General features: G+C 41.5%; 1 protein-coding gene across 1 annotated transcript; it reads right to left on the reverse strand.

The window, feature by feature from the left end:
* Positions 1-4,529: 4,529 nt before the first annotated feature.
* Positions 4,530-8,677, reverse strand: SIX6 (SIX homeobox 6). The gene is made up of 2 exons (XM_077464383.1): positions 7,449-8,677; positions 4,530-5,189 (listed from the first exon to the last, which is right to left on the reverse strand). Exons 1-2 carry the CDS (start codon positions 8,018-8,020, stop codon positions 5,027-5,029), a joined length of 735 nt encoding a protein of 244 aa, XP_077320509.1. The 5' UTR covers positions 8,021-8,677; the 3' UTR covers positions 4,530-5,026.
* Between the last annotated feature and the right edge of the window lie 16,073 nt (positions 8,678-24,750).

A 24,750-nucleotide genomic window follows, 5' to 3' on the forward strand; every position in this document is an offset into this window, starting at 1 on the left:
ACTGGAGAGTGCAAAATCTGGTGCAGCTGTGCATGGTAGCCCATCAGCTTTTAACTTCAGCTTGTTCAATTAAGCTTTGACAAAAAAAAAAGAAAAAAGAAAAACTGGGTTCTGTGCAGAGTTGCACCTCCTTGTGCACTCTCCAGTTTTAGTAAATCAACCCCAATGCTTGTGAATTGCAGTTGCAGGTAGTAAATATGATGGTGGTGAGAGGGATTACCCAAAATTGAAGACAGAATCTGAAGCAGCTATGCATAGTAACCAATAAGCTTCTAGCTTCAGCTTGTTTAATGGAACTTTGAAGATGAAAGCTAGAAGCTGATTGGTTGCCATACCCAGCTGCTCCATCTTTAATAAATTCCACTCAATGTATTTTCTTATCACAGCATCAGGTACAGCTACATTGTGTTTTTTTTTAACATCAGGTGTTTAATTTGTGTGTGTTAAATCCCACCTCAACTAATCATTTAGAGCCGGAGCACCGAGTACAAAAGAGGTTTATCTCCCTATTAGTGCAGGGCAAAGCGTATATGTTCTCTCCATTACTGTATTTCTTTGAAAGATTACAAACAGGTGATGCCTAATCCATTAACACAGCGGAACCCGCAAAGTGTACCTAATGTGTTTATGGTGAGTGACTACTGGGTGAAAGCTAGCGGAGCCTGATCCTTCCAGGCACTTAATTGGATGCCTCAATGGTCCAAAATTAAAAGCTGCCTTTTTGACACACAAATCATCTGCAGATTTATAAGGGCTTAACAGAGGGGTCATGTGAGTGGGTAGCTCATGTTGCTGATATAAAAATTCAAAGGGAGATAAAAATACGATTTTTTTTTTTGTTATGTTTGTAATTATTTTATTTATTTATTTATTTTTGCACTAAACCAAAATGTAAAATATTAAGTGCAAGAAATAAAAATCAAAATATTTTATTATGGGACGTTTTAGAGAAAAGGCCACTTTATTATGGAGGTTACTTGCTATTAACCCCCCTCCCTAAACCCTCTGGCATACAGGTAATTAGTGATGTAACCATTTATTCTTATTTATTTTTTTTGTTGCACCAAATCAAATATTACAATTTTCAAGTGGCAGAATTAAAAAACCCACAAATAATTGAATCTGAGAAGGGAAAAAAGTGCAGGGAGGATTGGAGAATGATGCACTTTAATATGAATGTGATTTGAAAGCCCTTTCCTATGGAGCTTCATACATGTATAGGTAATTATTGATGGCATGATTTTTTTTTTTTGGTTTTGTCTTTTTACATTAGACTAAAATGTAAAATATTTAAGAGGCAAAAATAAAATTAATTCTAAATATTTTAATTTTAAAAAGAAAAAAGTGCAGGGAGTATACGAGAAGGAGCAACCTTACTAAAATGTTATTAACCTCCTTCCTCAAGCCCTTTTCTATTGAACTTGCTTTTTTTTTTTGCATTAGACCAACATTTTAAATATTCAAGTGGCAGAAATAAAAAAAATCCAAATATTTTAATCTGGGCAGGGGAAAAAGTGCAGGGAGCATTGTAGAAGGAGCCACTTTATTATGAATGTTACTAAGTGAGCTATTAACCTCCCTCCCCAAGCCCTCTCCTATAGAGATTCATACATTTACAGGTAATTAGTGATGTCCTTAGTTGAAGTGTTTGGCAGAAAGGGGACCACAAACCACTAATCGTTTTCTTGTGCATTATTCAGTCTTGGCTGTTTTTACAGGGAGCCCAGTAACAACTGATGTAACTATTGCCTGGTGAATACACTTTACAATTTTATACTCACACTTGTAAGGTGGTGGTGTTGGGGGTGGAAGGAGGGGGGGGGGGGGTTGTGTCTACTGTCCCCAGCTGCACTAGGACAAGGCTGGTCTCAACCTGTAGGACTGCCTTTTCTTCTGCTTTGGCTAAATCAATCTGTTGACAGCTAACTCATTTCCCCCTGAAAACTTATTAGCTATTCAGCCTCACAAAACATTCTGAGCCCCCTTTTGTCCAGAAGAGGACTCCAAACCCCATCATTAGCGCTTATTACCCTGAGCAGTTTGACAGCCTCATAGACTGCTTACAAGACGTCCCATTCATGTCTGCCCAGATCTGCTCCAGCTCTGAAAAGAAACGGAAATATTCCACCATGTTTCGAGCTGAATAGAGGGGGGGTGAAAGGGGGTGTAAAGGGGGAGGGGGGTTACTCTCCCTCCATTCTCCTCCACATTACTTTTGACACAATATTTTTTTCTTTTTGTTAAAAAAGACACACACATGCACACTCACACAATGCATACTTTGACAACGTTTCGGCAATTTGCTGCACTGTTGGTCAACAGCAATATTGCTGCTGAAACACAAGAGGGGACAATGCATCAGTGACACCAAAAAAAAAAAAAAAAAAGCCTGATGTCTGTTGTCAGTTAAATAAAAGGAATTTAAATTAAATGGAGTAGATAGTCTATCTCCTGAAAACAGAAATAGGTAGACGTTCTTTCTTTTAGATTACAAAAATGGGGGCCATTTATTAATATAAAGGAATAAAAACGTTTAAGAAAAAGGAGCTGATACCCAAGATCTAGGATGCCCCCCCCCCCCCCCCCAAAAAAAAAAAATCAAACAAATGACTCAAGTATTCTTGTTGCTATCGACAACAGCATCACTTCTGATGAGGGTTTTTTGGCCCCCGACTCACAAGTCAACCCTATGGAAAGCATACATGTATTATTATCTATCCCTCTGTTTGGCATCTGGATTGACAAGTTTTTAAATTGGCCGTGAATGTGACCATGCTATATATTAAGTAATATATGTCCTATCTATATAGTACTAAAGTACTATATATACTATATATTTAGTACTATCCCTCGTAAGCTTGCTGGAGACCTCACCTGCAAAAAAAATGTATATTTTATTCTGAAAATAAAATGCAAGAATGTAGCTATTGCTGATTCCTCGCTCTGAATGATATATATTTTCTTTGTCTTTCCGTCTGACTAAGCATCCTTCCATCCAGAAACACATTGGTGGGAGCACGCTGCTGATTAGCACGCTGTTATAACAATAAACAATATGGGGAAATGGGTGGCTTCGAGTCTAGTAAATGCACCGAAATAAACAAGTGTGTTAATTAATTGGGAGGTAGAAATAAGATCAACCTGCAATCAAATCATAAAAAGCAATAAATTAAAAAAAAAGTAGATGTAAGGGGTTTAGGGGGAAAAAAGGGAAAAGAAATGCAAGGGAACTAAATATGTTGTATTTATAATGGCACGGTATACTGCCCAGCAAAAGCTATCTATCGATGGATAGATATATCGATCGATTGATAGATCGATAGATAGATAGATAGATAGATAGATAGATAGATAGATAGATAGATAGATAGATAGATAGATAGATAGATCTTTATGTAGAGAGATAGAGAGAGAGAGAGAGAGAGTGTGAGAGAGAGAGAGAGAGAGAGAGAGAGAGAGAGAGAGCGTTAATGTTTTATATATTTATAACACATAAGAGTGTAATAGAAATAATATTATAGTATATATATATATATATATATATATATATATATATATATATATATATATATATATATATATATATATATATATATATATATATATGAAGCATAGACATTTTTAGATACATATGTGTGTGCGTTTGTATGTTATATAAAAAGCGTTGTTTTTGTTATTAGTATTATAAAACTATAATGTTAAAATAATAACCATAACAATAATTTCCAGCCTCATTGTAAACATTCTAAAAAGTATATATATATCGATACAATTTACTATTGCTATTTGCTATTCCAAAGAAAAAATACATAGAGAGAGAGAGAGAGAGAGAGCAAAAATATATATACTTATAAAATATAGGAATAATATATATATATATATTATAGTCAAAGAGAGAGAGTAATATGATAAAAATATATAGAATTTTTAAAAATATATTTCTATATAAATGTGTGTGAGTGCTTCATAGGTTATTTAATACGTGTTGCTTTTGTTATTAGTATTATATATAACTATAATACTAACTATAATAATAACAACCATAACAACAATTTCCAGCCTCACTGTAAAAAATGTAAAAAGTTGTCTAGAAGATCTAAAAAAAAAAAAAAGTATATTGAAACAATTTGCGAAAATAGTAATCTAACAAATACAAATATATGTGTGTGTGTGTGTGTGTGTGTGTGTGTGTGTGTATAGAGAGAGAGAGAGAGAGATTTCTTGAGGGGGGGGAACTATTTTTCGGTTAGTAACCTTTTTAAAATTGAGCAAGAATAGGGAAGACTAGTGAACACGGTGTAAATAATTATATTTTATGTTTCTCATTTATATTGCTGACAAAATAAGGGACTGATAGAGGAAATGACAGATATACAAATTGTATTAAAATCTGGCAAAATGAAAGGTCACCATACTTTCTATAGGCAGTAAGGTCTGACATCCAATGAGTAAAAATTGGCTCTGCTGTTGAACTTGCCAGAGATGGCTGACTGTGGAAAGGTAAAGAACTGACAATATAAAAATGCTCGTTGTGTAAAAAAAAAAAGAATGCTCACCACATTATTTTATTATTACTTCTTCATTGGATCCATAGATTTGGCGCACATGCGTCTACAAGTCACCTGCGCACATACAGACAAGCAAAGGAGGTCTAACATTGGCAATCCCTTAAATAAGTCATTATATAATATATAAAAACAAACTTTAAAGTAAAGCAAAAAATAATTAAACAGCGTCTTTTTTTTCAACATGAAATACCCACAGATGTATAGGGCAGGTGCTCAGACGATTGGCAACTTGGCATTTGAGGCATTGTAGAAGGTCCCCAAAAATAAAGGTGTCAAGCCTTACAGTCTTCTACTGTGTTTTTTTTTAAAGCAATCAATAGAATAGGGAAGGTGACATTATGATCACTCCCTGGTCTTGTGACAGCCTCTGTGTGACCCTATGGCCATGGCTGTTCTGCTTAGTCAGGCACTGTTCTGAGTTTGATCTCCTTTTTGCTGCGTTAAGTATGCCCCATAGGTCAGATGTCACATTCACTGTCGCTGGATGTGATGGAAATGGCAGAGGTGGCCGCTTTGCTGGACAGGCTAGCTGCAGGACTGGAGGCTGAGCCCAACGGTTCCCCTCGATCATCTGGGCCCAATGAGCGTCCAGATCCCTGGGACAAGACCTGCTGCTGCAGCCTGACAAAACACAACAGGAAAGGACAGTCAACATAAGCCACAGAACAGATCAAAATGCACACCATTCTCACAAGCTGCTGGCTTGGAGGTTACATGCAGCCAGGAGAGCTGGAGATCTGGCTGATGGACAACCTTGACATTCAACCCAAGGCACTGCAATACAGATTACAAGCAAAATACCTACATTGCATAAACGACTTTTTGCAAAGCTTAAAAGTTAAAAAAGGTTCAAGCTGCTTCATCCATAGGAATCTGAGGATACAGAAGCATCTTACTGGGTCATGTTCTGTACAGCGAGGGCACAAGGTTGCAAAACATGGCCTTGTCTGTTTCTTACTGCCAAGTGAATGCTGCGTGTCATACATGTCTGAGCTATCTCAGGGTTCATTAAAAAAGTAATTAGGAAAGCAGTGAAAGGCTCTGGGGGACTGGATGGAATGTGATGTATGGATACAGTGCCCTGAGTGTCAAAAGGCATCCAATGTTATATCATTGTTTCTGAATTCACTGGCAGGACAAGAATTTATAAAACAGACATGCAACTTACATCAGTAGGTGTTACATATGTTATTACTGTCTTCGTTTATCTATCTATCTTTCTATCGATCTATTTTTTGTTTATTATTTATGTTGTTTCAGCACTCAGCCCCTTTCCTGGTTATCTTTAGCCATACACATAAAAGGACATTTGTAAAGTAAGAAAAAATCTTTTGAGACACAATTTTCTGCAATATTGACATTACTACATAAGCAGAAGCGATGTTTTACTGCTGGGAGCTATGGGTAGTTTTATTCTCATCAGTAATTCTCTCTGATCTGTGCTTTACTTTTACTTTATTAGCTGCCAGCTAATTTTTATAACTATTGGTTCATGGTATCTATCTATCTGTCCATCTTACCCCTCTTTCTTTCTTTCTTTCTTTCTTTCTTTCTTTCTTTCTTTCTTTCTATCTACCCATCTTTCTTTTTCTTTCTTTTTTTTTCTTTCTTTCTATCTGTTTACCCATCTATCTTTATTTCTATTTACCTATCTATCTCTCTATCTATCTATCTATCTATCTATCTATCTATCTATCTATCTATCTATCTATCTATCCATCTTACCCCTCTTTCTTTCTATCTGCCCATCTTTCTTTTTCTTTCTTTTTTTTCTTTCTTTCTATCTGTTTACCCATCTATCTTTATTTCTTTCTATTTACCTATCTATCTATCTATCTATCTATCTATCTATCTATCTATCTATCTATCTATCTATCTAGTTGTCTATCTATTTATTTTATTTTACTCTTTCTTTCTTATTCTCTTTCTATTTACCTATTTTCGATTGTCTATATTTCTTTATATGTATCTATCTCTATTTTACTCTTTCAATCTTGTTTCTTCCCTTCTTTCTCCCCATCTGTCTATCGTTCTTTCTTTCTACTTGTTTATTTTCTTTCTATTTACCCATCTGTTTATCTTTTGTTTATATTTATCTATCTCTATTTTAATCTCTTTTTTTTTCTTCCTTTCTTTCTTCAAATCTATATATCGTTCTTTATAACTATCTATCTACTTGTCTATCTATCCATTTATTTAATTTTACTCTTTCTTTCTTATTTTCTATTTACCCATTTGTTTTTGTTTTTTGTTTATATTTATCTAGCTCCACTTTCTTTCTTTCTTTCTTTCTTTCTTTCTTTCTTTCTTTCTTTCTTTCTTTCTTCATTCTTTTAGCCATTGCAAATTAATTATGTATTATGAAAATAAGAAAAGATTTGCAATATTGTCCCTCTTTGAAACCTTGTAATCTTTACCAATTTCAGTCCTCCAACCAAAACTGTGTATAATAAATGTAAAATTCTGTATAAGAAAATGCTAAATTCCCTTTAAGGTTGTCCTGCATTGGGAAACTATTTTCTTCTCTGATCTATTTAAAACTCTTTTAAATGGACATGTTTTAAAAAGTACCTGGAGGAATTCCAGAAAAAAAAAAATCAGAAATACATTAGTTGGCCGGCATTTCATGGAAGACAAAAAAAAAAAAAACATCTGCAAACTGTTTTGTAGTACATAAGCTATTAATCGGTCGAATTGCCTTTTAAATGACTATTAATATGACTAAGTTAAAATATAAGTATAGTAAGAAAAAACAAAGAAAAAAGAAGGAATTTTAGTAACTTCTATGAGCGTCTGAAATGTTAATATCCCAATGAATGGTGTTAAGTACATTTGGATATATTGTGATGATAGTAGTTTTTAGTTTTTTTGTGGTCATACCTGTTTTTGGCTGCTGCTGCTCGGTCCCTTTGCCTTCGGTTTTTGAACCAATTCCCTACTTGTGTTGGGGTAAGTCCAGTGGCCTGGGCGAGTTCTCTTTTTTTACTAGGGTTGGGGTAAGGGTCTTGTAGGTACCATTCCCTAAGCAAGTGCCGTGTTCTTTCCTTAAAGCAATGTGTTTTCTGCTCTCCGTCCCAAATAGTTCTGGGCAGTGGGAACTTCTTCCTCACCCTGTACTTGTCTACCGGCCCTAAGGGTCTGCCCCTGAGCTTCTCTGCCTCCTGGTAATGAGCCTCCAGCCACAGAGCCTGGAGCTTGGTGTGCGACTCCTTGGTGAATTTGTGGTTCTCCAATATGTGGTAGAGGTCTCTGAAGTTGCCTGTGTGAAAAGCCACGATCGCCCTGGCGCGGAGCACAGACTCATTTTTATTGAGGGCCTCGCAGGCTGCTGGAGCCACCGGCAAAGACCAAAGAAAGCGACCCAGACGCTCGATGTCCCCGCTCTCCTCCAGGGTCTCGCATACCCCAGCGACCTGCTGGGGGCTGAAGTTCAGAATGGGCAGCTGGAACATTGACGCGGCTTATTGTTTGTCGCAAAGCAGCGCCGCGTGTCTTGGCTGGCCGCAACGCAACGCGCCCCTGCGGAGCGCAACGCGGGGCACACGCGGCAGCGGCTGCAGCCTCGTTGGGGTTGACGGTGTCTTCTTCTTGCACTTGCTAACTCCAAGAGCCCGAGCTAAGGTATCACCGCCGATCTGCTGTTAAAGGGAAGAAGCTGCCCTGAGCCAACAAACGATTTTCTATTGGACTTGGCAGATTGGCTGCTGGGTTGCCATGGCTCCTTGTCAATCAGTGTCAGCCTTTGCCAATCAAAGGCAAGCAACGGGGAGCTGTTTTCAGCACCTCCCAGGGCTCGACAGCGCCCAGCCTTCTGCTTTCCCAAGCTCACCGTCCCAATGCACGGGCAATGCCCATCCATGCCTGGATCATTGCTGCGACCCATGCATGGCACACAGAAATCACATTAGACAAAAAACACCCAAAGCATTTGCCATCTCAGGGAGCAATTAGAAAGGTGACTGTGCAAGATGAAGAATCCACTGCACTGCTGCAAACACAAGCCAGGCTTTCCTCCTCTGTGCTGTCCATGTGATCCAAAATGACGACAAGGAAGCTTTGTAGCAATTCTAGTTCACCTTCCAACGAACTGTCATCTTCCTAGCATTCTGCACACTCCCCTGCACTGACATTCAGAGCAAACCTAGAAATCTTCTCTGCCTCTCCATCCATATTGTGTTCACATCTCTCTCTCTCTCCAGCTGTGTTGTATCAGAACAGCTCCATTCAACTTCTCATTGCATCCTGCGTGCTCCTGCACACTTGTTGTCGAGCCATGTTCAATATTATCACTTTAATGTTTTATAATAGAAAAAAATGCTGCTTTTCGGCTGAATGGAGCTGAGAATAGCCACAGAGAGTGAGAAGTCATTTGTAGGTCAACATACATAAACGCTCAGCAGCTGGAGGGAGAGAAACAGATCCGAACCTTTAACCCTTTAGCAAGCACAATGAGGGAGGGGGGGGGGGTCTTTGAATGCCCCTCTTGCTCGTCAAGGGTTAAAAAAATAAAGAAAGATGATCAGCTATATCCGCCTTAATAAAAGTATCTAGAGACACAGACCAGAACCTTTAACCCTTTAGCCAGCACAAGGAAGGGTGCTTGAATACCTCTCTTGCTCATCAAGGGTTAAAAAATAAAGAAAGAAATAAAGATGATTAGCGTTAGCGGCCTTAATAAAAGTAATTAGAGACCATTTTGGCAAGCACACGTCTTTGATTGGCCCTCTTGCTGACCAGAACCTTTACCCATTTAGCAAGCACAAGGAGCTGTGCTTGAATACCTCTCTTACTAATCAATGGTTAAAAAAAGAAAGATAATTAGCGGTAGACGCCTTAATAAAAGCAAGTAGAGGCACAGATCAGAATCTTTAACCCTTTTGCAAACACAAGGAAGGGTGCTTGAATACCTCTCTTGCTAATCAAGGGTTAAAAAAAAGAAAGATGCTTAGCTATTGCCGCCTTAATAAAAGCAAGAGACAGGCCAGAATCTTTAACCGTTTAGCAAGTAGGAGGGGTGCTTGAATACCTCTCTTGCTCATCAAGGGTTAATACAAATAAGGGAGATTAGCCATATCTATCTTGCCATAATTAAATGGAGAACCAGATTAGAACCTTTAACCCAGGCTTTGAATGCCCCTCTGCTCATCAAGGGTTAACAAAATAAAGATGGATATCCATACCTGCTTTAATAAAAGTAATCAAAGGCACAGATCTGAGTCTTCAGCCTTTTAGCAAGGAGGTGCGTGTGCTTTAATACACCGTTTATTTATCAAGGGTTAAAGAAATAAAGAAGAGAGATTAGCAATTGTATTTAAACCAATTGGAGCAACAGATCAGAACCTTTAACCCTTTTGGCAAGCACAGGTCTTTGAATGCCCCTCTTGCTGACCAGAACCATTAGCAGGCACAAGGAGGTGTGCTTAAATACTCCTCTTGCTCACCAAGGGTTAAAAAAAAGAAGGGAGATTAGCCATATCTATCTTATCAAAGTTAATTGGAGAAACAGATCAGAAGCTTTAACCCAGTCTTTGAATCTTTGAATGTCCCTCTTGCTCATCAAGGGTTGAATAAAAGATGATTAGCTATATCTGCCTTAATCAAAGTAGATAGAGACACAGATCTGAGCCTTTAACCCTTTTAGCAAGCATGAGTGGGTTGCTAGAATATACCATTTGTTTATCAAGGGTTAAACAAATAAAGAAGGGAGATGAGCCATCTTATCAAAAGCAATTGGAGAAACAGATCAGAACCTCTAACGTCTTTGAAAGCCCCCCTTGCTCATCAAGGGTTAAAAAATAAAGATGATTATCTATAGCTGTCCTAATAAAAGTAATTAAAGACACAGATCTGAGTCTTTAACCCTTTAGTAAGAGGGGTGCTTGAAAACACCACTTGTTTATCAAGGGTTAAAAAATAAATAAAGAGAGATTAGTCATCCTAAGGAAAGCAATTATAAAAACATATCAGAACCTTTAACCCTTTACGTCTTTGAATGCCTCCCACGTTCATCAAGGGTTAAAAAAAGAACGATTAGGCATAAAATAAAAGTAATTAGTGAGCTATTTGCTCCAATGGAGCTCCAATGGGGACAGTGAAGGCGACGTGGCTTCTTTAAGGGTTTTTTTTTATATCTTCTGCCCTTTTCAGAGCAAGAGAAGATTGTGTCAAAAAGGGTCATTCGGTTCCATAGCTCGACTGTGGACATATATATATATATAAAGATTGCAGCATCTCTCTATTCCCACATACAAAGGGGAGGCAGGGCTGTAAGCTTATTATTTGCATCCTTTCTCCGTGATCTGATTCTTGCTATTTCCAGTGCAGCATGTCAGGAATATTCTGTATTTTTTTACTTCCCAGATCAGATTTTTTTTTAAGCAAACATTTGCTGATGCCAATAGAAGATAAGAAGGGGAGAATAAAACACCCCCTCACTCTGGATGAAAGCAGCAATAGCAAGGAGATAGGCAAGCGACTTTTATTTAGTATCAAGAACAATTTGTCTTTTGCTCGTGAAGATTTGGTAAATAAGAAGGCAGATAGATACCGCAGATGGTTGGAGGTGTCGGGTCGGATTAGGATACGCCTCGGTACAGTGCTAAGCTCATTCTGACGGAAAACCCTGATATTATTTTCACAGATCCACGCAGTTCACTTGAAAAAAAACCCTCCGAGCCATTTACATCATTTATGGGAGGCTCACAGCTAGCGGTATGAAAATGCTTTCACTACTGCTCATTTTCATAAAATCAGACAGCAAGGCCACAAGATCCCCATAGAAAACACGAGGAGTGTCGCAGGGCTGCTCGGCAAATGTCGCAAAGGGGGTACAGGGGAGCCCCGACAGAGCACATCATCGGATCTGATCACTTTCGGAAGTTTTCAGAAAGGAATTGGATACAAACATATTGTTTCACGTGTGTGTTCTGAGGGAATGGATGTATAGATAGATAAATAAATAGACCGAGAGATATAGGCGGAAATATAGAGATTTAAAAGCCAGAGTTAAAAATATAGCTGTATAAATAGATAAAAGATGTGTGAGAAAGAGAGAGGGGCACAGATGCAGATACATAGATAAAGACGATAGGTGTAAATATAGATAGATGGAAGAGCAATACAAGATAGCTGTCTGTAAATACAGATAGAGAGAGGAATACATAGAGGCAATATAAAGATATATGGTTGAATGGATAGACAGACAGACAAATAGGTAAAGATATAGGTAAAGATTTATATATCGATAAGAGATAAAAACGGAGGGATGGAGAGAGAGAGAAGTGCAAATTAATACACAGAGGTGATAGGTTGGTAGAGCGAGACACTGCTAGACAAATTGATAAAAATATTGATAAGAGCAAGAGATAAATAAATGATAGATAGATAGATAGATAGATAGATAGATAGATAGATAGATAGATAGATAGATAGATAGATAGATACTAGATAAGTGTAAATCAGAATATATTCACATGATTGTTAGGATGAGAGAAATGGATGGATAAATAGACATATACTAGAAGATAAATAAGTGTAAATGTGAATATATTGATTAGATAGATAGATAGGTAGATAGATAGATAGATAGATAGATAGATAGATAGATAGATAGATAGATAGATAGATAGATAGATAGATAGATAAAGTGTAAATCAGAATATATTCACATGATTGGTAGGATGAGAGAAATGGATGGATAGATAGACATATAATAGAAGATAAATAAGTGTACATGTGAATATATTGGTATGATAGATAGATAGATAGATAGATAGATAGATAGATAGATAGATAGATAGATAGATAGATAGATAGATACTAGATAAGTTTAAATCAGAATATATTCACATGATTGGTAGGATGAGAGAAATGGATGGATAAATAAACATATACTAGAAGATAAATAAGTGTAAATGTGAATATATTGATTAGATAGATAGATAGATAGATAGATAAAGTGTAAATCAGAATATATTCACATGATTGGTAGGATGAGAGAGATGGATGGATAGATAGACATATACTAGAAGATAAATAAGTGTACATGTGAATATATTGGTATGATAATAGATAGATAGATAGATAGATAGATAGATAGATAGATAGATAGATAGATAGATAGATAGATAGATAGATAAGTGTAAATGTGAATATATTGATATGATAGGAAGAGAGAGACAGAAAGCTAGATAGATAGATAGATAGATAGATAGATAGATAGATAGATAGATAGATAGATAGATAGATAGATAAGTGTAAATCAGAATATACTCACATGATTGGTAGGATGAGACGGATGGATAGATAGACATATACTAGAAGATAAATAAGTGTACATGTGAATATATTGATATGATAGGAAGAGACAGATAGATAGATAGATAGATAGATAGATAGATAGATAGATAGATAGATAGATAGATAATAGATAAGTGTAAATGTGAATATATTGATATGATTGGTAGGAAGAGAGAGATAGATAGATAGATAGATAGATAGATAGATAGATAGATAGATAATAGATACGTGTAAATGTGAATATGTTGCTATGATAGGAAGAGAGCGCGATAGATAGATAGATAGATAGATAGATAGATAGATAGATAGATAGATAGATAGATAGATAGATAGATAGATAGATAATAGATAAGTGTAAATGTGAATATATTGATATGATTGGTAGGAAGAGAGAGATGGATGGATGGATAGATAGATAGATAGATAGATAGATAGATAGATAGATAGATAGATACGTGTAAATGTGAATATATTGCTATGATAGGAAGAGAGAGAGCGATAGATAGATAGATAGATAGATAGATAGATAGATAGATAGATAGATAGATAGATAAATAGATAGGACATCCTATTTGTATCTATTCATAATCGCATAGGACCATTTATTGATATAACGGCTGCTTAATGATCTGGGAGTAATATTTGCCGATGTTTATTGATGTTTTTGCCCCATGTGGCTTCCATATGATGTGTGGAGTGTGGTCAGGAAAACATGGACCAACAATCCTATGCTGTGTTCTGTTGGTAGAGGGGGCTGAGCTGTCTTTGCATTCTGCTGAATCCAGTAATGTAAGCACAGATCGGTATATGCCCCACTTCTCCGTGTTTGCATAATTGTGCTAATTAAAGCGCTATGTGACTTCCAAGCGGAAATGTTTGACTACCCGTATTGCTAGATGTAGATCTTCCCGACCACATGCTATCATGCTTTTTCATTTTGAAACATAGGAATGTGGAAACAAATTGCCCTTTAGGTATAAGCAAGGCACATGTCTCCATAAGGAGCGCAGACTGCCATTGTGACATATATTAATATTTGATTAATATTTGATTTGAGGAGAAACACAGTATACAGGGCTTCCTTAGGACACTGCAAGGAATAAACAGAAGGTCATCCTCCATTGTGGATATGCTCTATTCCTATAAACATTGTTTAGTGTTATGGATCTAACTATGAAACAAGATACATTCGGGGGTTACTAATCTGCAGAGGGGTCTGTAAAGCCCATTGGCCATAATAAGAAATGCAAGTCAGTAGCAATACAAGACAAGTCTACATCTCAGTCCCCAGTGCTGCTGAAAGCCAACACAGCCCAGTCTGCTACCTCCTTCATACAACAGCACTGCATTACTTATTGATACCTGCTCACAATAGTCTGCAGATACTGCAAAATAGGACAGAGGATGAACACAGCAATAGTGATGGCCGAACGGTTCGCCCGGCGGTCGTTTCGCGGCGAATTTCCGACATTCGCGGTCCGCACGTTCGAACGCCTTTTTCCGTCGTTCGCCGCGGCGGACTTACGTGTTTAATGTATACAAGAACTTTAACCTTTGGTGACACGTTTATCATGTGATACAGGACAGCCAATTGAGACATGACAGCACATGGACACTTGTACATTCCCCCTAACCTATAAATACACCCGATCCGGTGGCCATTTTACATTCTTTCTTCTGTTAAGATAGGGACAGGTTCCTGTGTGGAGTAGGGAGAGATAAACCACTAGCTATTTGGTACACAAAAGTTCTTTTCAGGACTGGTATAGGTGTTAGGTGTTGATAGGTTTGCTGTGCTGCTGATTCTTGCAGCAGCCTGAGTGTCTTTTGTTAGTTTAGAGAAAGGGAAAGGACGGTGTATGCTACAGGGACAGCCAGATTAGTCTTTCATCATCATCATCATCATCATCATCATTAGCTGTTACTATCAAGGTCCACAAAAGAGCTGTTCCAGTAACCACTAATCGTTCTCTTTTTTTGCCAATTTGTATAGGGACAGGAAGGAAGCAGTGTTGTCAGGCAGTGAGGGTAATTTTAAAGACTTGCTGTTATTATTAGTTCCACAAAGGTTCTTTTCAGGACTGGTATCAGTGGTACAGTAATAGGCTTGTACATGTATAATATTCTTTCTTCCAAATATAGAAAGGATATTATACTTGACTGCTGCCCTTCTGCTGCAGTCTGCTAAACATTCACAACTCACTTGTTCCACAAAAGTTCTTATAAGGACTGGTAACTTGGTATAGGGTGCTACGGTACATAGGCTTGAGTGCGGTACAGTCTGCTGTTCTGTAAGGACCGCTATCGGTCCACAATAGATAGGGTTGACGTGCACCACTGCTGACCGCTGCCCTATACTGCAGCAGTCCTTCAGCGGTATAGGGACTGACGTACAGTCTGCTAATCACTAACACACAACCTGCTTGTTCCACAAAAGTTCTTATAAGGACTGGTAACTTGGTATAGGGTGCTACGGTACATAGGCTTGAGTGCAGTACAGTCTGCTGTTCTGTAAGGACCGCTATCGGTCCACAATAGATAGGGTTGACGTGCACCACTGCTGACCGCTGCCCTATACTGCAGCAGTCCTTCAGCGGTATAGGGACTGACGTACAGTCTGCTAAACACTAATACACAACCTGCTTGGTCCACAAAAGTTCTTATAAGGACTGGTAACTTGGTATAGGGTGCTACGGTACATAGGCTTGAGTGCGGTACAGTCTGCTGTTCTGTAAGGACCGCTATCGGTCCACAATAGATAGGGTTGACGTGCACCACTGCTGACCGCTGCCCTATACTGCAGCAGTCCTTCAGCGGTATAGGGACTGACGTACAGTCTGCTAAACACTAATACACAACCTGCTTGGTCCACAAAAGTTCTTATAAGGACTGGTAACTTGGTATAGGGTGCTACGGTACATAGGCTTGAGTGCGGTACAGTCTGCTGTTCTGTAAGGACCGCTATCGGTCCACAATAGATAGGGTTGACGTGCACCACTGCTGACCGCTCACCTATACTGCAGCAGTCCTTCAGCGGTATAGGGACTGACGTACAGTCTGCTAATCACTAACACACAACCTGCTTGTTCCACAAAAGTTCTTATAAGGACTGGTAACTTGGTATAGGGTGCTACGGTACATAGGCTTGAGTGCGGTACAGTCTGCTGTTCTGTAAGGACCGCTATCGGTCCACAATAGATAGGGTTGACGTGCACCACTGCTGACCGCTGCCCTATACTGCAGCAGTCCTTCAGCGGTATAGGGACTGACGTACAGTCTGCTAATCACTAACACACAACCTGCTTGTTCCACAAAAGTTCTTATAAGGACTGGTAACTTGGTATAGGGTGCTACGGTACATAGGCTTGAGTGCGGTACAGTCTGCTGTTCTGTAAGGACCGCTATCGGTCCACAATAGATAGGGTTGACGTGCACCACTGCTGACCGCTGCCCTATACTGCAGCAGTCCTTCAGCGGTATAGGGACTGACGTACAGTCTGCTAAACACTAATACACAACCTGCTTGGTCCACAAAAGTTCTTATAAGGACTGGTAACTTGGTATAGGGTGCTACGGTACATAGGCTTGAGTGCGGTACAGTCTGCTGTTCTGTAAGGACCGCTATCGGTCCACAATAGATAGGGTTGACGTGCACCACTGCTGACCGCTCACCTATACTGCAGCAGTCCTTCAGCGGTATAGGGACTGACGTACAGTCTGCTAATCACTAACACACAACCTGCTTGTTCCACAAAAGTTCTTATAAGGACTGGTAACTTGGTATAGGGTGCTACGGTACATAGGCTTGAGTGCGGTACAGTCTGCTGTTCTGTAAGGACCGCTATCGGTCCACAATAGATAGGGTTGACGTGCACCACTGCTGACCGCTGCCCTATACTGCAGCAGTCCTTCAGCGGTATAGGGACTGACGTACAGTCTGCTAATCACTAACACACAACCTGCTTGTTCCACAAAAGTTCTTATAAGGACTGGTAACTTGGTATAGGGTGCTACGGTACATAGGCTTGAGTGCGGTACAGTCTGCTGTTCTGTAAGGACCGCTATCGGTCCACAATAGATAGGGTTGACGTGCACCACTGCTGACCGCTGCCCTATACTGCAGCAGTCCTTCAGCGGTATAGGGACTGACGTACAGTCTGCTAAACACTAATACACAACCTGCTTGGTCCACAAAAGTTCTTATAAGGACTGGTAACTTGGTATAGGGTGCTACGGTACATAGGCTTGAGTGCGGTACAGTCTGCTGTTCTGTAAGGACCGCTATCGGTCCACAATAGATAGGGTTGACGTGCACCACTGCTGACCGCTCACCTATACTGCAGCAGTCCTTCAGCGGTATAGGGACTGACGTACAGTCTGCTAATCACTAACACACAACCTGCTTGTTCCACAAAAGTTCTTATAAGGACTGGTAACTTGGTATAGGGTGCTACGGTACATAGGCTTGAGTGCGGTACAGTCTGCTGTTCTGTAAGGACCGCTATCGGTCCACAATAGATAGGGTTGACGTGCACCACTGCTGACCGCTCACCTATACTGCAGCAGTCCTTCAGCGGTATAGGGACTGACGTACAGTCTGCTAATCACTAACACACAACCTGCTTGTTCCACAAAAGTTCTTATAAGGACTGGTAACTTGGTATAGGGTGCTACGGTACATAGGCTTGAGTGCGGTACAGTCTGCTGTTCTGTAAGGACCGCTATCGGTCCACAATAGATAGGGTTGACGTGCACCACTGCTGACCGCTGCCCTATACTGCAGCAGTCCTTCAGCGGTATAGGGACTGACGTACAGTCTGCTAAACACTAATACACAACCTGCTTGGTCCACAAAAGTTCTTATAAGGACTGGTAACTTGGTATAGGGTGCTACGGTACATAGGCTTGAGTGCGGTACAGTCTGCTGTTCTGTAAGGACCGCTATCGGTCCACAATAGATAGGGTTGACGTGCACCACTGCTGACCGCTGCCCTATACTGCAGCAGTCCTTCAGCGGTATAGGGACTGACGTACAGTCTGCTAAACACTAATACACAACCTGCTTGGTCCACAAAAGTTCTTATAAGGACTGGTAACTTGGTATAGGGTGCTACGGTACATAGGCTTGAGTGCGGTACAGTCTGCTGTTCTGTAAGGACCGCTATAGGTCCACAATAGATAGGGTTGACGTGCACCACTGCTGACCGCTCACCTATACTGCAGCAGTCCTTCAGCGGTATAGGGACTAAGAGTTTTGTCACAGGGTCATTTAAAAAATGACATGCAGAGGAAGAGGCAGGCCCTTCCGCAGGGGTGGTAGGGGTAGGGCAGGAGCAACAGGCTTGAGCCAAAGTGGGAAGTTGCAGAAGGTGCGTTCAATTACTTTAAAGGATGCACCAGACTTGGTTGAGTGGCTCGCTCAGCCTTACTCTTCTGCACCCTCCTCATCCTCTCGATCTGCACCCTCTTCTTCACTCTCTGCTATGTGCACCCCCAAAGACACTACCACCAACAACACGACCACCACCACCACCACCACATACCTTCCGCTTGAGTCACTGGAATTATTTTCCGATCCATATCAAGAGGACATTTCTGATGCGCAGCCACTCTTGGTATTGGATCAGGAAGAGGAGGTAGCAACAAGCGCTACTCAGCAGTCTGACGCCAGTACCCAGATCAGCCCAAGGAGGAGGTTGGTCCCCGGTGTTGCTGCCTACTCTACTTATAGCGGTGGGGAAGGTGACGTTGATGATGACGTGTCTAGTGATGTCACGTGGGTGCCCACAAGAGAGGAAGAGGAGGGGAGTTCAGAGGGAGATATGGACCAGCAGATAGGGAGGAGAAGCAGCAATGACTTACATTGCACAGCAGGGACAAAGCAGACTGCAAATGTATCAGGAGCGAGTCATCGACCATGTACGGTCACATCTGGCGCTCCCAGGACACCGGCACATGGCTCCGCAGTGTGGGCTTTTTTTAACGTGTCCGCTGCTGACAATAGCGTTGCCATCTGCAATCTTTGCAGTCAACGCGTTAGTCGCGGTAAGCCCAATACTCACCTAGGGACGACCGCCTTAAGAAGGCACATGAGCAGCCATCACCGAGCCCAGTGGGAGCAACGGAACACACAAAGCCACACTGCAGGCTCTCACCGTCCAGCCTCGTCTTCTACTTCTCCTTCTCCTCTCTCCTCACAATTGTCCTCCACTCCACCTTCCATCACGCCAAGCTCACATTTTTCTGCAAAAAGGCAGGCTTCCGTGGGCCTAATGTTTGAGCGTAAAAAAATGATGACGCCGGATAACCCTCTTGCCCAACGGTTGGCGGCTGGCTTGTCAGAACTCATAGCCCGCCAACTACTGCCATATAAACTGGTGGACTCGGAGGCCTTTCGCAAATTTGTGGCCATTGGAACACCACAATGGAAGGTCCCAGGAAGGAAGTATTTCTCAGAGAAGGGCATCCCAGAGCTATATGGCCATGTTCAGCGGCAAGTGAATGTATCTCTGGCACACAGTGTCGGTGCCAAGATACATCTGACCACAGACACGTGGTCTAGCAAACACGGGCAGGGAAGGTATATCAGTTTTACTGCCCACTGGGTGAACCTTCTGACGGCCGTCAAGCATGTAACCCGTGGCACCCGTGTAGATTTGGTTTTACCGCCACGGATTGCATGCAGGCCTGACTCTTCTTCTCCTCCTCCTACTCCATCCTCCTCCCTCTCCTCCTCAGCTGCCTCCTCCTTTTCCGCTGCTAGCGTCTCTTCCACTGCACCGCCCAAGCTCCCCAGAACCTATTCCACATGCCAGGTGAGACGTTGCCATGCCGTGCTGCGTCTGTTGTGCCTGGAAGCAAAGAGCCACACTGGCCCGGCACTCCTTTCAGCTTTGCGTTCACAGGCAGATGAGTGGCTAACACCGCTCAATTTGACAGTTGGTAAAGTGGTGTGTGACAACGGTGCCAATCTGCTTAGCGCATTGAAACAGGGCAAAATCACGCACGTGCCGTGCATGGCACACGTCTTAAACTTGGTCGTGCAGCGATTCCTTGTCAAATACCCTGGGGTCCAGGACATCTTGCGGCAGGCAAGGAAAATCTCGGCCCATTTCAGAAGATCTTACACGGCCATGGCTCGCCTTGCTGACATTCAGCGGCGACACCATCTGCCGGTCAGACGTCTTATTTGCGATTGCCCGACGCGATGGAACTCAACCTTCTATATGCTTGATAGGCTGCTCCAGCAGAAACGTGCAGTTAACGTCTACCTGTATGAACTCTGCGAAAGAAACGGTTCTGGGGAGCTGGGTTTTTTTTCACCGCGCCAGTGGCTGCTCATGCGCGACACATGCAGACTTCTGCGGCCATTTGAGGAGATCACCAAACTGGTCAGTCGCAGCCATGGCGCCATCAGTGACATGGTACCTTATGCCTTCTTTCTGGAGCGTGCATTGCGTCGTGTCATTGATCAGGCTGTGGAGGAGCAGGAGCGGGAAGATGAGGAAGTCGCAATGCTGGATGAATTCCCAGGGGGGGCTACTCTATCTGAGACAAGTCAACAACAGGAGTCTGATGAGGAGTCAGAGGAGGATGGTGCCGGGGCGGATGAGCAGGAGCAAGAAGAGCATGCTTTAAACCTTTCTGGGATCCCTGTTGTGCGAGGATGGGGAGAGGAGAATGAAGAGGACGACATTATCCTGGATGATGAGCAGGAGCCAGGCCACCACACCGCTTCCACTTTAGTGCAAATGGGGGCCTTCATGCTCCAGTGTTTTAATAGGGACCCCCGTATAAAAAGCATGAGGGTCAAGGACCAGTACTGGGTGGCAACGTACTTAGACCCCCGGTACAAACACAAAATGGCGGAAATGTTACCGCCGTCGCAGAGGGCTGTCAGAATGCAGCACTTCCAGGCCTTGCTTCGAGAAATGCTGCATTCTGCTTTTGCGTGCGCTGGCAGAGGAGCAATTCCCACTCCCAGAGAAGGATTTGCGGGTACCAATCCAACAGCGCCTGCAAGAAGAGGCCGGTTTGAAGATGTGTTGGTGACTTCGGATATGAGGTCATTCTTTCAGCCGACCCATCGACAGGTGTCATCCGGATCCAGCATCAGGGAACGCCTAGACCGTCAGGTGTCCGACTACATTGGGTTAACGGCCGATGTGGACGCTCTGAGGAGTGATGAACCCCTAGACTACTGGGTGGGCAGGCTTGACCTCTGGCCAGAGCTTGCCCAATTTGCAATCGAACTGTTGGCTTGCCCCTCATCCAGTGTCCTGTCCGAAAGGACGTTCAGCGCAGCAGGGGGGATTGTGACCGATAAGCGTACTCGCCTAGCTCACCACAGTGTTAACTACCTCACATTTCTAAAAATGAATGAGGCATGGATCTCGGAGGAATTCAACACATGTGATCAGTAGACCATGTATATGTCTATAAACAATTTTTGGAATCAAGCACACAGACCTTCTTAATTCATTTGGCTCACTTCCCTGACCCAAAAAAGCACACCGTACTATATGCCCCTACCCTCCTCTTTGAAGAGGTTGAGCGGTGTCATATTTCTACTGGGGCTGCTTATTATGAGGGGTTCCCACCATCCCTGTGCTGTGCTGACTTCCTCCTGGGTGTTCTTATTATGAGGGGCTCCCACCATCCCTGTGCTGTGCTGACTTCCTCCTGGGGGTTCTTATTATGAGGGGATCACACCATCCCTGTGCTGTGCTGACTTCCTCCTGGGGCTGCTTACGGTGCTGCTGTCAGCGCTGTATGTCACGGAGCTGCTGTCAGCGCTGTATGTCACGGAGCTGCTGTCAGCGCTGTATGTCACGGAGCTGCTGTCAGCGCTGTATGTCACGGAGCTGCTGTCAGCGCTGTATGTCACGGAGCTGCTGTCAGCGCTGTATGTCACGGAGCTGCTGTCAGCGCTGTATGTCACGGAGCTGCTGTCAGCGCTGTATGTCACGGAGCTGCTGTCAGCGCTGTATGTCACGGAGCTGCTGTCAGCGCTGTATGTCACGGAGCTGCTGTCAGCGCTGTATGTCACGGAGCTGCTGTCAGCGCTGTATGTCACGGTGCTGCTGTCAGCGCTGTATGTCACGGAGCTGCTGTCAGCGCTGTATGTCACGGAGCTGCTGTCAGTGCTGTATGTCACGGAGCTGCTGTCAGCGCTGTATGTCACGGAGCTGCTGTCAGCGCTGTATGTCACGGAGCTGCTGTCAGCGCTGTATGTCACGGTGCTGCTGTCAGCGCTGTATGTCACGGAGCTGCTGTCAGCGCTGTATGTCACGGAGCTGCTGTCAGCGCTGTATGTCACGGAGCTGCTGTCAGCGCTGTATGTCACGGAGCTGCTGTCAGCGCTGTATGTCACGGAGCTGCTGTCAGCGCTGTATGTCACGGTGCTGATGTCAGTGCTCTGTATTACGGTGCTGCTGTCAGTGCTCTGTATCTCCTGCACCCTCTTGTTTGCCTACCCTGGTCCCTGACCTTCCCTCTCCTCCATTGCCTTCATTAGCTCCATAGTCCTGAATTGTCAGAACAATTTCCCAAATAAAAAAAAAATGCTTGTAGTTATCGATCCCAAATTCACCTCATACATGTATTATGCTATTGTCCAGGTGGTGGGACTACGTGCTACCCCCTAATAATTACCCCGTGGCCGCAAATTCGACCTAAAGGTTTGCGAAATTCGCCTCCCATTGAAGTCAATGGAGCCCGCGGCGAACGGTCGTTTTCGCGAACGTTTGTGTCCGTTCGCGTTTCGCGTTCGCGAAACGTCCCGTCGGAAGTTCGTCCATCACTACACAGCAACACACAATTTGTTTTAGCAGGCAAGAACCCATCACATTACTTACTTTTTATATCAAGAATTGATATAAAAAATATATTCAAACAGCTATCTTTACGTTTATTGCATATCAATGTGTACAGATAAAGGCAAACAGTTAACAAAGAGTAACTCACAAACTGACATCATATAAAGCAAATATTCTTGTAAATATAACAAGTGGAGTTATGCTGCACACCGTATTTGTATCCATTCCCATATAGATGCTGTGATTTTCGGGTTATTTTTCCTTTTTATTTTTTGCTTTTGGTTTTGATTTTAGTTTTTAGTTTTTTCGTTATTAAAGAAGCCTCTATATAACTACACTGACCCATATTTTATGAATCCGGCACTGTCATTGACTTTCTAAGAATAATGACATGTCATGTATATTATTAACATATACGATTTGGCAGTTTAGAAAACAGAGAGATTTATAAAATACAAATGCTAAGCCACAGGTCCATATATATATATATATATATATATATATATATATATATATATATATATATATATATACATATATATACATATATATATACAATGAAGAAAACCATAGCTAGCTTTAATGATGTCTACCTACAAGTATCAGCATGCTTTAAGGGCGTGTACCCTTATAATCTAAATCACAGCACACCCCAAAAACAGCAACAGAGTCCATCGCTAGCAGAAATTCGGAGAGGCTTAGCAGATCCTTCCATATGCTATATTGTGTAAGAAATAACACAAATGTAAATTTATATATAGCCATTTATTTCCAGTATTATCCTGATACTAGATTATCTGGGTTATTTTTAGAACCCCTTGTATTATCATGTTGCTTTATTAACAAAATGTCAGAACCTGTCTGCTTTGGGCAGTAAAAGCAACGTTTTTCCCTTCCCTGGTATAAAATAGCACTGCAATGTGTAAAAATGTAGCCGGTTTATTGCCTATGGAGTTGATTACCGCCTAATAATAATTACAATGTAACCATTGCGCATACTGGTTCTTTTTTGGCCATAAAGTGGCCAAAAGTACACAACATATTTTACCATGGCATGTAAATACCCGCAGATGCTTTGTTATGACAGGGTGTACATATATTCTATTGTAATACAGAAACATAGAATTCAAATACTTTAGACATTGAGACTGAGACATGCACATCCTTATATACAAACCGTTTATAGTCAAATAAAAATTTTCAATTTTTACCTCTTGTATTGAGTTATATTAATGCAAGATATGAATGGTGATTTGCTAGGGTCAACGAGGCTGTTCACATTGCAAGGGAAGTTGCACTTTGCAAGAGAATTTGCTCTAGAGCAGTGGTTCTCAACTCCTGTCCTCAGGACCCACTAACAGGCCAGATTTTAAATATTACCCTGTGGAGATGCAGACCAGAATACTGCAATCACTGAGCAGCAAATGATATCACCTGTGATGTATTTCAGTCATCTTGCAAACCTGGCCTGTGGGTCCTGAGGACAGGAGTTGAGAACCACTGCTCTAGAGCTTAGTGAGTGAGTTGAAGCTCTGCTGACTTCCATCATCCAATCATATAAACAAAAATACTTGATTAGGTATTCCACCTTCACTACATTCACCAACTTTTGGGGCAATTTCCCTTGTAAAATAGATAGCCTGGTTGCTGTCAGTAAAGCATTCTATTGAAATCTTCTTTTTCTGTGGTGTAGGGCTATGCAGAAGATGTATAAATGTGCAATAACTGGGCTGTTTGCAATTGGCTCTAAGGATGTGAAGGAAGCATATTTTTTAGCTTTAAGTGAAGAATAGACCCCCTTGTTTCAGCTGTGGCAAAATAAATCTCATAGTCTTCAAACTTATCAATATCAAGCCAAGGTTTCATATTTTGAACTGTTATATGCAAGTAGGATGCATGCATATTTTGGCTTCAACTTCTGTATGCACCAGAGCACAATTATCTTCAGATCATATTGATATAGTTTTGGTCTTTGTTCTTCCAGTAAGCTATATCATGTCTATTTGGTTTTGAAAGTTCCAAATATGCCTTTCAATTCCCACTGTAATACAAGTGTGGTGATTCAG

Source organism: Lithobates pipiens, unplaced genomic scaffold (assembly GCF_037356315.1).
Source record: "Lithobates pipiens isolate NorthernLeopardFrog02 unplaced genomic scaffold, aLitPip1_a1.2 Scaffold_30, whole genome shotgun sequence".
Lineage (NCBI taxonomy): Eukaryota > Metazoa > Chordata > Amphibia > Anura > Ranidae > Lithobates > Lithobates pipiens.